Here is a 14,217-nt window from a genome sequence, read left to right as displayed (position 1 = left end):
AAAGAAATAATACTTTCAAATCAATTAATCCTTTAAAGCAAACATTTTTCCATGTTCTAAAATGAACTCATACATGCATCTCACAGACTTCTGAAATCAACCTTCTGAAACCTATGGCAATTTACACCTAATCTCCACCCATGAGTTTATATTTTAAATATGGCTATAAAAATATATTTTTGTGTTGACAATATTTTTTAAATTAAGGTAAAATTCACAAAACATACAACTGACTATTTTAAAGTATACAATTCAGTGGCAACTACTGTGTTCAGAATTCTGTGGAATCACCACCTCCTTCCAGTTTCAAAATATTTTCATCATCCCAGAACACTCTGAACTTTACGTAATCACTCCCTATTTTTCCATCTTGCTGTCCATTAGTAACCACTGCTTTCTGTCTCTATGGATATTTCAGATAGGGATGGCAAACTACTATGTGTCTCACTGTAATTTTTATTTACTATTAATTCATTTATTGTAAGCATGAGAGACCTGATGATCTCTATAACAATTCAGGCTTCATACAAATGAAGAATTTGATTTGTACCCCACAATTCATTTTGCATTTTTTATGTCACTTTCCACTATTAATTGCACTACTATCTTTAGAACATTCCTTTCATACAATACTTTCAGAATAACAAAGTTATGACAATGAAATGTAAAAGATAAAAGCTCAAAAAAACCTGTCATTTATAGAAAGTTTTTAAAAGGCTATGGAGTTTCTAGGGAGATAGAAAGGACACATACCTCTCCTTAAATTATGTATTCCTTCTAAATGGGCATATAAAATGGTATTTTAATATTTACTTAAAATGGAGTCAAAAGATATTTTTAAAAGTAACTTGGAAAAACACTGCAACAGTAAATCAACCACAGATCATGAAGTGAATGAAATAAAATATGATTATCCATAGTATCAATTGTGTAATATGTTCCCACAGAAAGAGAATTCTGAGCCTTTTCTCACTTTGAAAATAATTGAAAGCTATATTTTCTTTTAATGCCCTATTATAAAACTAGCCAAAGACTATAAACTAATTAAAACTATTAAGAACTACAAAAGTAATCCACTGAAGGAAAAAACTGCTAAATTCTGGAAGAACACATATTAAAAATGGAGTCCTAATAAGGGAGTACTGTCAGTGAAAATGCTAACATACAGCCTATGTGGCATAAACCTGAACTCATGCTGATTTTCTTCACCAAATACATTAATGGCATTTTCACTGTTATGCTCTAGAATAACAAGCAGCAGGACAATTCAAGCATGGAGAGAAAATAAATTGCATACATTTAAAAAAATCAACAGCCTTGAGCATGAAAATGTAAACAACAAATTTACATTACATGTTTTTTTTATAATCACCTCCTTTGAGAATGATATTATATGTATATATTTTCTATTTGAGACATGAACTGACAGATTATTAGGAAGGTCAGCTCACATACTATAAAAATTATCATTGTTCTCAGGCATTAGCAGTATCATAATTTTGTAAGTGAAGTATGGGCCCAAGTAACACTAACCAAAAGCAAAAATGTCCAAAGGTAGAAAAGAAGGAAAAAGGAATTGTAATGTTGGTTTATGACTTCCTAGTTTTCCTTAGGATTGATATATGTAGATACATTTTTCCAACCTCTACATCATTAGAGCAAACCAAAATTGTCTCCAGGCTGATAGAGACAGGATTAAATATAAAGGGAACTATTATATACAAGATAGCATCTTAGTTACGTTTTCCTGGATGTAAAAATATAAGAATAAAATTTATAAATTACATGAAAGTAAAAATTGCATTCGCAGTGACTAGCACTACACCTGATGTGGGGGTCAAAACTTAACATATATTTCTTAAGTAGATGATTGGAGTTTAATTAGGTAAAATCATTTCTGAAGGAAAAATTTGAAAATAGGTTTCAATAATCCTAAAATTTTCCTTTGCCTTTTATATTGTAATTTTATTTCTGGAAAGTTATCATGACAATTGAATTTTGTCCTAACAAAAATATTCAAGATTCATATTCAAGGATTTCCATGGTATCATTATTCATAAAAATATAAGTTAGAAACAAGCAAGATACACTATAATAGTGATTTAGGTTACAATGAAGTATTAAAATGGCCATTAAAACAATTTTAAGAGGAATTTTTAAAGACAGGAAAAAGTCCACAATATTACTAAGAGAAAAATCAGGATTCAAAAGAGTATTTTTTTTTAGTTTTGTTTAAAAATTTATATGTAGTGAATGGTTATATTTCAGTGTCAGGATTATAGGTGATTTTATGTCTTATTAACTTTCTGTACTTTCCAGATTTCCCACAATAAATAGCAGTATATTTATAATCAAAATTTTTTATATATGTGGGTGGAGTATGGGTATATGTGTGAACAATTTCAAAACACATACAGCTAAAAGTTTTACTACTAATATCATAGTGGAACATATTCCTTCCAAGTCATAAGAAAAGAAGAAAATAGTACACATTTTAAATTACAAAATCACTTATAAATCTAAAGACTATAACTTTACATCGTTATACATAAATTTAGAATTGAAACTTTTAAGTTTATATTTCCCCCAAATATTTAACAGATGTACCTTTTACCATATTAATTTTGAACCATGAAGGAAAATAGTTGAATTTGAAATTTGTCTAAATCCCTGAACTACGCTTCTCATCCTCTCCTCCTAGTCCAATCTGTAATAAGACCTTGGGATTCAAATGAGACAACAAAGTGACACTTACTTATTACAGAAATCTAACTTCCACTCCTTCTTTACCAACTCAAGCAAACTATACATACACACAGACACAGACAGACAGACACACACACACACACACACACAGTTTTATTTATGGACTGGGATCATCCAGCCCCAAAAACATTATTTAAGGATGCACTATTGAAATGGATCCATAATAAGAAACAACATTTATTAGCATTTTACAGTATAGTAGAAGAAAATACACATTTGTAACTATAAATGACAACATATGGGCTGTCGATATATGTAAGAATAAGTAGAAAGATGCTACTTATTTTGTAGACTTGAAAAAAGACCACTGGCCTCAAATGAAAAAGTTCACTCTGTTTATGAAATAGAAAGGAAAAAAGATAATAAGGGAAGAAATTTATTTTAGTGGAACATTTACAATCTCCTAATAGCATCACATATTCCTTACATAACTTTTCTGTTATTGCCACCTTTATGGTCAAAATCATTCTAAAAAAGACATGTCTAATGATTTTTTTAATAACTTCAAATGAACTTTTTTCCTTTTTGCATATACTTCCTGTAACTCCTTTTAATTAATGAAAATACTTCAGAAAAATCAAATACTACCCTTTCCTCTCCACCCCCCCCAAAAAAAACCAAAGGAGAAATTTCATAGCTAATTTAACAAAAAGCTATCTTTTTTGGGCTTAAAATATCAGCCTCAAATAATTTAGTTTTTCACTGTAACTTTTTTTTTAATCCAAAATTCAAGGTCTGAATTTTGACAACCTAAATAGCTTTTTAATACTCATGAAATTTCAAGTTTAATAATCACCAACAATACTGGTAATATCAACCTGTATTTTTCTAATATATAACAATAAATTTATTATTTCACTTTTAAAATGGTTTAATAAGGGAATGACAACAGAACAAATGAATAAAAAGTAAAGACTTAACATTTGTAAAGTTCCTCTGATATCAACACAATATAAAATGCATAAATGAACATTTAAGTTTTATTTAAAAATGTTCAAATCAGGGATCACTTAATGTGCAAAGTTATCTGAAGTATTTAGCAATCCATTATATATTTCTCTATTTCATTTTGTCTATTGACAAAAACATCTCAAGTATCATTATATTTCACAGCAATATTCAACTCCAATGATTACTGTGAACTGACACCAAATATCCCTAAAGTTGAAAAGCAGTGAAGAATACATATTTACTTTTATCTGAAATACCATCTTTATATAGTGCAACATTTTTATTTCTCTTAAAAATCTATGACAATTTATAGTCATCTTAAGGTATAGAGCAAAAATTATGAACTTGAATTTTGTTATAGTTACTAACATAAAAAAGAGTTTAGGTACCTTTACAAAATCTAACTTTTATTAAATTCCAGAAAATCTAACTCTTAATAAATGAAGCAGTATGATAAATAATCAAAATTGGATTTCAAAAATTAAAAGAATGAGAAAGTGGGAGGTTAAAAGCACAATTATGTTCTAGGAATAACTTGGTTTGTAAAAAACGAGCATCGTATTTTAAAAACACTTTGATATTCCAAAAAGAAGAGTAAATGTAATGACTACATACTGAAAGTTGTCCTGATAAGAACTGTGGAACATCCCTCAACATTCCAGGACTCATGGGAGAGGTAACAGAAATAGAAGGACGATCCATTTTTTGAGATTCAAAGGAGCTAGAACCTGAAACGATAATTGCACATGACGAATAATAACAATGGCTCTTCACAAGTATTTAGTAAATTTTGCCATATATCTTTTAAATTACTTATTTTTTTGATGCCCACAAAATGTCATTATATAGACCATTTTCTTAGACACAACGTTCCAAATATTCTTAAAGGGTTTTTTTGGAAGCAAAAGTGCACTATAGGGATTCTCTTAAGACCAACAGTGAACCATTTTCTGTGCCAATTATAGTAGAGACAGGCCTCTACCTCAGGACTTAGTTACTATCTGTTAAGTGTTAAGATATTCATATCTTACGATGACATATTAAGAAAAATTTAAAAGTAGAAACAAGGAGTAATCAAAACATAAATCATTAAAGCAACTGCAAGACAGACTACATTTGCAAATATTAAGAAAATAAGTCCAAAATTATTAAATTTTTAAAACGATGTCTGGCAGAATATAACAAATTAAACTGGCAGAAAGAAGTGAGGGGCATAAAAAAAGGAATAAAATGTTAAATATTTATTGTCACTATTTTGATTCTTGCAGACAAGAATATTCCCTGTATGTCTGTCGTGTTCTCTTGACAGAACATTGCTGATATTCATTGGGATTCAGAACACTGGGGAAGACCTGTTTTTTTTTTTTGTTGTTGTTGTTTTGTTTTGTTTTTTGTTTTTTGTTTTTTGTTTTTTTGAGACGGAGTCTCATTCTGTCACCCAGGCTGGAATGCGGTGGCGTGACCTTGGCTCACTGCAAGCTCTGCCTCCTGGGTTCACGCCATTCTCCTGCCTCAGCCTCCCAAGTAGCTGGGACTACAGGCGCCCGCCACCGCGCCCGGCTAATTTTTTGTATTTTTTTTTTTTAGTAGAAACAGGGTTTCACCGTGTTCGCCAGGATGGTCTCGATCTCCTGACCTCGTGATCTGCCCGCCTCGGCCTCCCAGAGTGCTGGGATTACAGGCGTGAGCCACCACGCTCAGCCAGGAAGACCTATATTTAAAGGAATGGATGTATAAAAACTTAATTGGGAACACAGTGAACCTACAATACCTCTGAGACATCCAATGGGAGATGTAAAGCAGGTATGTGGAAGTACAGATGGGACCAAATGTCAGAGTAGAGACTAGTGTTGGAAATTAACCTGTAGAGTGGTATGCCTAATTGGAAATGAGGGGAAACTGCAAGCCTTGGGATTAGAAGTAATGGTGATACCTTTTACATTACTAGCAAGTAGAAAGAATGAAACCTTTCTACTAAGAAATAAGCTGGGTTTTTTGTCGTTGTTGTTGTCATTGTTGTTGTTTTTTACAATAAAGGTTGTTAAGCTTCAGGTAGCAGGAAGACAGAATGTATTCTTTGAACATCCAGGCATGTAAGGACAATGATAGCTCCTTTTGATAATGTAAACTTAGAAGTCATACAGCTGGCAATTACAACCATAAGAAGAAAAGAATTTATTGAGGAACCAGGAATAAAGAGGGTTAAGGACAGGGGCCTGGAAAAAAATCAATGTTTAAAGAATAAAAGATTGGATCTAATTTGAGAAAGGACCCCTGTCTCCTCAAAAACGATTTTGGAATTATAGCCTAGGGTCTTTTTAAATAGCTAAAATAAGATAAAGGTTTCCATGCTGCTCATACAATATCTGAGAGATGTAATAAAGGTGGATAAAAATTTTAACCTACCCCATAAGATTGTTGTAAAAATTAAATGTGATGGCATAGGTACAACATCAAGCACAGTTACAAGTACTAAATAAAATGGGAGCAATAAGGATAATGATAATATCATTTTATAATAATTATAATTTTATTATTTATGTTACAGTTTTATGTGATCATGATATTATTTTGGATAAAATCATTTAGCATGTAGTCAAAGATACTAAATCAAATAAGTCATGGGACCATATTGTAAAGTATAGAGCTATGGCATTCAAAGGACTACTCTGATAAAGACTTTAAAGAAACTTGTAATTGTAAATATGAAAGTAAAAAACATCTATTTTAATAGTACATTCTCAATTATTGTGGTATATAGAGAATCTGACCACTTCTCACCATCCTCATTGCTACCACCACGGTTTAAGTCACCACTATCTTGCCACTAGATTAGCCTTCTCACTAGTCTCTTTGCTTTTACCCTCGACTCTATTTAATCTATTTGCAATCTAGTAGCCAGATTTTAACAGTAAGTATCTATTCAAAACCATCCTAGATAGCTCCCAATTTTCCTGAAAGTAAAAGTCAAAGTCCTTACAGTGGGTTATATAGCCTATGCAATTTGCCCATTATTCCTCTATCCTCATTCATACCATTCTTCCTCTTGCTCACTCCATTCAGCTACACTGGCCTCGTTGAATTTCCTTAAATGCACCTTAGGCTTTCTTGCCATTGCATCCACCTATCCTGTACCTGGAAAGATTTCCCCCCACGCAGCCACTCCAAATGTTTTCTTCAATCCTTCCTTCTCAGTGTGGTCTATCCTGATCAACATATTTCAAACTGCAATCCTTTTTTTCCTCTCTCCCAGTATCCCTTACTGTACTCTCAATCAATAAAGTAACTTAGTTCATTGGAAAAAATTAATTTAACATTTGAAATAGCACTCAATTTTTAAAATTATAGATAAATTTGACATTAAACTTCTGTATTTATTGTTCCACTACTGCTCTGATGTTAAATCAGAACTGTTATCCCACTTTCCAAAAATATAAATTAGAATAAATGTAATTATTCACTAGTTTATTCCAAGCATTTCCCCCCACTTAATGAAGATGAGGTTACAAATAGTAAATTTTAAAACTAGGGGAAGTTTTGGGGGTGAATTTTTGGGAGTAGTGAATATATTCATGATTTTTTTGTTGGGATGATGGTTTCACAGGTATATATGTATTTCAAAACTTATCTAAATGTGTACTTTAAGTATGTGCAGTTTATTATAGTATACCTTAATAATGCTATCTAAAAATCTGTAATAAGACATGTTTTAAAAAAACTTAAAATATTCTACATTTTTGTATTTTTTCCCACAGTGACATGAAATAATACTAAATTTTCCATCTTTATATGCTTACAGACTTGATAACAAGGTTATCATATTTCTTACTTCACATTACTAGCTAAATTCTTCATCTGACCTCTGATGAATGCAATTATAAATAATATTTTCTTCTAGAATAAATAAAACTTACTAGACTCCAGCTGTGCATGTGTGCTATCAGGTATTCTTGGTATATCTCTGAAATGATAATAAAAATAAAAAAGAAAGAAAGAAACTGTTTCAACAATTAATGCAACTCATATTTTTTATCATTATCAACCTATTAATAGGAAAGTGTTAAATGAAGAAAACTGTGTATAATAGTGGCATTATATAAATAAGAAACAAATAAGCCTTAGTACTTATTGCTAATAAAAGTATTCTGGGCTAACTCCAACTATTTAAAAGGAATTAAAATTTACATGCATCCATAGCATACTTTTAAAAAACAGACTTTATTTTTTATGTGCCTCACTACACAATTACCCATTATAAAAAATTTTTATGCAACAAGATAAGTTTTACAGATACATTTTTATTCTATTCTGCTCTTTGGTTTTACCTGCTGTTTGAAATCAGTAACATTAAAGTGCAAATAAAATATCACCAAAATAAAAAGTAAGATATTCATATTGTGATTGAAACTCATTTTATTTTATTTATTTTTATTTTTTTAAGATGGAGTCTCACTCTGTCACCAGGCTGGAGTGCAGTGTTGCCATCTCAGCTCACTGCAACCTCCACTTTCTGGGTTCAAGCAATTCTCCTGCCTCAGCCTAATTTCTGTAATTTTAGCAGAGACGAGGTTTCACCATGTTGGCCAGGCTGGTTTTGAACTCCTGACTTCAAGCGATCTATCCGCCTTGCCCTCCCAAAGTGCTGGGATTACAGGTGTGAGCCACCGGAAACTTTTAAAATGTAGTAACATCATTGAGAAAAAGGCAAACATGTTTCTTATGGGGAATCTCAATATTACCTTGGAACTATATTTACACCAAAAATAAGTGTATCTTTTTATTTGAGATTTGACACAAGGGGTAAATATTAATGGTTACATTCATTCAGTAAATTACATAAAGGACTATAAATTCTTTAAAATGTTAAACAAAAATATGACTTGAAGATCCTTTAATACCAAGAAATATATTTGATCAATACACTAATCTTATGCACTGCAGTTTTACCATAATACAAAACTATGAAAAGACAAAATAAAAAATGAATACAATTTCAAGTGCCAGATTTAATACTTTAAAAGGTACATTTCAATAAAACCAAGCTACCACCCTAAGTTGTTTTCTTCAGCATTTTTAAAAAAGAGATAAAAATAATAACAGGCCCATCATTTCCTAAATGAATTAAAACTGGACATTACCATTCTAACACAAAGGATTTCTGTAGGCTTCACCCTAGAATGCTCTTACCCCAAAACTGCATGTAATAATTCACCAACAGTAATATTTTTCTGTTGCTTTTACTCTGATATAGGCATATATTTTACCTTGGCATATAATGTAATTCAGTTGCCTCCTTAACATTTATTGCCAATGTTTGGAAATCATCAATTTTAATTTATAGGCATTATATTTAATGCATAGGCATTATAAAACAGAGGTATAAATTACAAAGCCAAAGAGTACTTTGGTGTTTGCTTATTTTTGGTCTGTTTGTCCACCTTGTTAAAAAAGATTACATGTTTTTCCATAAACTATTACCTCCATCTAGGAATTGTATGTCCTTTGGCCCTTTCTTTCCTATGCTGAAATCTCCATTTTGAAAAATGTAAAATTTGTAGACTATAGATGATTTATAGTATCATTCCCCTAGTAAATCCTATAACCACCTTCTAAAGAGTTACAATAAAATGAATAAACACCTAAATATTTCTTCTTCTTTTGTAATTAACTGTATATTCTACCATCTATATGATCAGATAAAGAGATATCATTATTTTTGGTGTGGTGCTTTTGGTAAGGAAAGAGAAAAAGTTATTGTCTGCAAAATAATTTATTTCCATAAAGCAATCAGAAATTATTAAATGGCACATTACAAATTGTTTAACAGTATTCAACTTCACACACATATAAAATACTGAAACCAACTTACCCAATAGGCCTTGAAACTACAAGTTCTACTTGTGGTTCAGGTTTGGATTCTAGAATGATGTTGTATACTTCCTCAAATGTGGCTCCTTGCAATAGTCTTCCATTCCATTCTAATACTTCATCACCTATAATGTGTGTCAGTAATAATAATCTTATAAAGAAAATTTGATCTGACAAATTACACTTAAGAGCATCTTAAACTTCAATAAACTCCAGAGGATAAAATAACCATTATACAATACAAAACATACTGAGAACAACAGTTCCAGTGACACAAAATTTGATGACCATGGTGATTAGTATATTTCACAGAAAAGGACAATGATCAGAGGAAAAAATTACATAAACATTATCTCTATGGGATTTCTTAATAGAAATTCGAATTCTAAGCAACTATCAAAATCATTTGCCTCCTTAAAGATTTTATGACTCTATACTCCAGGTTTCTCAATATATGTGCAACTGAGCACCTTGCTTTTTTGTAAAAGGTTTCCACTATCTAAATTCTCTTGTAAAAACCTTAATAATTAGCATATTATCAAATCCTTTTTACGGTACTCAAGGATTTCTCCAACAGTATCCATTAACAAAGAGATAAGGGGTGACACACGGTAGGAAATATGCCTTTATCCATAAAGTTTGTTCTAAACTATGTTGGGATTTTCTCAAAAGAAAAAAGTCTTAGGGGAAACAAAATAGGTTAATATTAGATACAGATTAGAATACCAATCAGAAAAAAATAAGATAAAGTCAAATAAAAATGATTTTTATCTACTATGACTCAAGAAATAATAGTTTTGACTTTCCATTAATGAATAGAGATTTATATCTAAGTTAAATGAGCTCTTTGTTATTGTCAAATCACTTCTAAATAAATGAAAATAACTCATAACTACTAAAGTTGAATGGTTTAAATGTAAATAATCAAAGGTAAAACCCTACCTGGTCTAAGATGTCCTACAGTATCAGCTAAACTTCCTTTTTTTACTTTAGTAATAAATGCACAAAGCCGACCTGATTCAGTCATCTTTCCTCCTACAACCTGTTTAAAAGAGGAAAGTATTAACATGGGAATATTGTTAAAATGAGCATAGTTGAAGATTCAGGTAAAAAAATACCTAGAACAATTTGCAACACCTAAAATGCTAATTCAATGTACAGAAAATGATTTCTTAAATAATTTATTGTCTCCATTAGGTGAGCACATGCCGTCAGAGCTAGGTCTTTCTCACATATTCCAATTGTTTTGCCATTTAATCTATAATTTGCTGAAATGTTGCATAACTTAGAAACAACATAACAATTGGTAATTTTTGTCCTTATTCAGAAATTCTTGCTTTTGTCATTTCCAAAAACATTTTACAGTATCATTAATTATATAAACATTTCTAGTTATAGATGTAAATGCTTTAATATAAAATTTTTGTTTCTTTTACTATAATTAGGATATACCACCAAATTTTCATTGGTAATCTTTTAGAAACATTGATAATGTGCTTAATGATGATGGATCTTTCTTGAAAAAAATTACAAAATTTACTTAATCGCATCAGAAGTAATATAAACTTCAGACCATCTGAATCCCAATTTTTCATTTTTATGTTTCTATTAAAATATAACTTTTAGAAAATGAATAAAAATGTTAGGAATAATGCTGTGGAGTCATATGTATACCTGCTGTGGAGTCATATGTATACTTGTGTATCTTACAAAATTAATGCTTTGATTCTAATCAACTGCCATTCAGTCAATATCTCAATTTGATGGCAAGTGAAGCAAATAATAACAACTCACTGACTGAAATGAATTGGTTTTTCTCTTCTAAATAGTGAAAGTTATTTGAATTTAAAAATCATGGAGTGTATCTTATTCCATGCATTTTTTTCCATAATTACCGTGAATTACACATGGCTTCGATTCAGTTAATAAACTAATTAGTCCTATGTTTGATTCCGAAAATTAAATGTATAGCTCTTATAGACTTATATCCTTAAGTAAATATTTAAAAACTTTCTTGGCTTAACAAGCATTAATAATAATTAATTATACTGGCTATAATGATTATTGATATCTTAAAACTTGCCAGGCACTTTACTAAATGTATGTTGATTTATTTAATCATATTACAACAATTCAATTATCCTCATTGAATAGGTAAGAAATCTAAAGCTAAGAGAAGTTTATTTGTCCAGTTTCATGTAACTAGTAACTCCTGTATTTGGAATTGAAGCCAAGACTTCCTAACCTTTATTCTAACACTATAATAGGCATATTTGGATTAAAAAAATTGTTTTTAAGACAAAGAGTCTCACTATTTTGCTCAGGCTGGACTTGAAACCCTGGGCTCAAGCAATCCTCCTGCCTTACTTAGCCTTCCAAGTAGCTGGGACTATAGGCACATCTCACTGTCCCTGGAAATGGTCAAATCTGAATTTAAATCCCACCATCGTCACCATCTTGTGACCATGGGGAAGTTAAACACCTTTCTAAGCCTATTTCTCATCTATTGTGAGTGTTCTAGGATAACAGATATAAAATGCTCAGGTGAGTGCAAGCACATGGATGCCACGCAATAAATGTTAGTAGTCTGATATAGTTTGGATGTTTGTCCCTGCACAAATCTCATGTTGAATTGTAATCCCCAATGCTGGATGTAGAACCTGAGGAGAGGTGTTTGGATCATGGGGCAGATCCCTTATGGCTTGGTGCTGTCTTTGTGATGGTGAGTTCTTGCAAGATCTGGTCATTCAAACCTATGTGGCACCTTGCTTCCCACTCCCACTCTCTCTTGCTCCTGCTTTTGCCATGTGACATGCATACTCTCCCTTCACCTTTGACCATAATTGTAAGCTTCCTGAGGCCTCCCCAGAAGCCAAGCAGATGTTGGCACCATGCTTCCTTTAAAGCCTGCAAAACTATGAACTGATTAAACTTCTTTTCTTTATAAATTACCCAGTCTCAGGTATTTCTTTACAGCAATGCAAGAAAGACCTTCCTGTGTCCATGTGTTCTCATTGTTCAATTCCCACCTGTGAGTGAGAACATGTGGTGTTTGGTTTTTTGTCCTTGCGATAGTTTACTGAGAATGATGATTTCCAGTTTCATCCATGTCCCTACAAAGGACATGAACTCATCATTTTTTATGGGTGCATAGTATTCCATGGTGTATATGTGCCACATTTTCTTAACCCAGTGCAGCACACCAACATGGCCCATGTATACATATGTAACAAACCTGGCACATTGTGCACATGTATCCTAAAACTTAAAGTATAATAATAATAAAATAAAAAAAAGAAAGACCTAATACATAGCCCAATTCCACCTACATCCAAAGTTTCCTAATACCTCTTATATTCTACAGGACAATTTTTATAGGAATGGCTTAGCTCTAAAACATTTACTTTTTTTAGAGAGAGACAGAGTCTCACTCTGTTGCCCAGGCTGGAATGCAGTGGTGTGATCATAGCCCACTGTAACCTCAAACTCCTGGCAATCCTCCTGCCTCAGCCTCCTCAGTAGCTAGGACTCCAGGCATGTGCTGCTATGTCCAGCTAATTTAAAATTTTGGGGGCTGAGCACAGTGGCTCACGCCTGCAATCCCAGCATGCTGGAAGGTCAAGGTGGGCGGATCACAAGGTCAAGAGATCAAGATCATCCTGGCCAACATGGTGAAACCCCATCTCTACTAAAAATACAAAAAAAAAAAAAAAAAAAAAAAAAAGCTGGGCATGGTGGTGCGCACCTATAGTCACAGCTACTCAGGAGGTTGAGGCAGGAGAATCTCTTGAATACAGGAGGTGAAGGTTGCAGTGACCCGAGATCACGCCACTGCACTACAGCCTGGGACACAGAGCGAGACTCCATCTCAAAAAAAAACAACAAAAAAAAGTTTGGTAGAGACAGGACTTCACTATGTTGTCTAGGTCAGTCTCAAACTCCTGGTCTAAAGCAATTTTCCCACCTGGGCCTTCCAAAGTGTTGTGATTACAGGCATGAACCATGACACCCAGCATATCCTTTATTCATTTCAGGTTTGAACTGGTCATACTAGATGCACAAAAACCAAACAAAGCTCTATTTAATGTATTTACCAAATAATTTTCTGGTATTTTACTGTAAAACATAAATCAATATTTGTATTTAATCTCCCAGCATAATTATTTTTGTTTTTAGAATTCAAACAGTACTCTGTCTTAAGTGCACATATGCACATACGCACACACACATTTTACAGCATTTATACAAAATTATATATATACATATATATTTGGATTAAAAAAATTGTTTTTAAGACAAAGAGTCTCACTATTTTGCTCAGGCTGGACTTGAAACCCTGGGCTCAAGCAATCCTCCTGCCTTACTTAGCCTTCAAAGTAGCTGGGACTATAGGCACATCTCACTGTCCCTGGAAATGGTATATATATATATACATATATATACATATTACATTTCCCAAGTTTTCATTTTGAGTAATTTAAAAAACTATCACTTTAATAAAATATAAACATAGATTTAGACTTAAAGAATAAACTGTTTAGTTAAAATACGTTTGGCGACTGCATTTCAGATTCAAGTAGATCTTAATGAGGTTACTTTTAATGTCTTCCAAATTTATATATATACAAGTAT

The 14,217-nt window shown here is 32.0% G+C and overlaps 1 protein-coding gene across 50 annotated transcripts in view; it reads right to left on the bottom strand.

Annotated features, from left to right (window-relative positions):
• Positions 1–14,217, bottom strand: part of RIMS2 (regulating synaptic membrane exocytosis 2) — a 748,462-nt gene that overhangs the window by 333,048 nt on the left and 401,197 nt on the right. For all 50 annotated transcript variants that reach the window (XM_058443878.1, XM_058443874.1, XM_058443866.1 and 47 more), the window contains 4 exons: positions 10,528–10,627; positions 9,587–9,710; positions 7,632–7,678; positions 4,333–4,445 (listed from right to left, as the gene is read on the bottom strand). In XM_058443878.1, coding sequence (XP_058299861.1) covers positions 4,333–4,445; positions 7,632–7,678; positions 9,587–9,710; positions 10,528–10,627 — 384 coding nt within the window. The remainder of the gene's footprint in view (positions 1–4,332; positions 4,446–7,631; positions 7,679–9,586; positions 9,711–10,527; positions 10,628–14,217) is intronic.

This window comes from Hylobates moloch, unplaced genomic scaffold (genome assembly GCF_009828535.3).
Source record: "Hylobates moloch isolate HMO894 unplaced genomic scaffold, HMol_V3 SCAFFOLD_9, whole genome shotgun sequence".
Classification (NCBI taxonomy): domain Eukaryota; kingdom Metazoa; phylum Chordata; class Mammalia; order Primates; family Hylobatidae; genus Hylobates; species Hylobates moloch.
The sequence above is the reverse complement of the archived record's forward strand: the minus strand, read 5'-3'. Positions and strand labels throughout refer to the sequence as shown.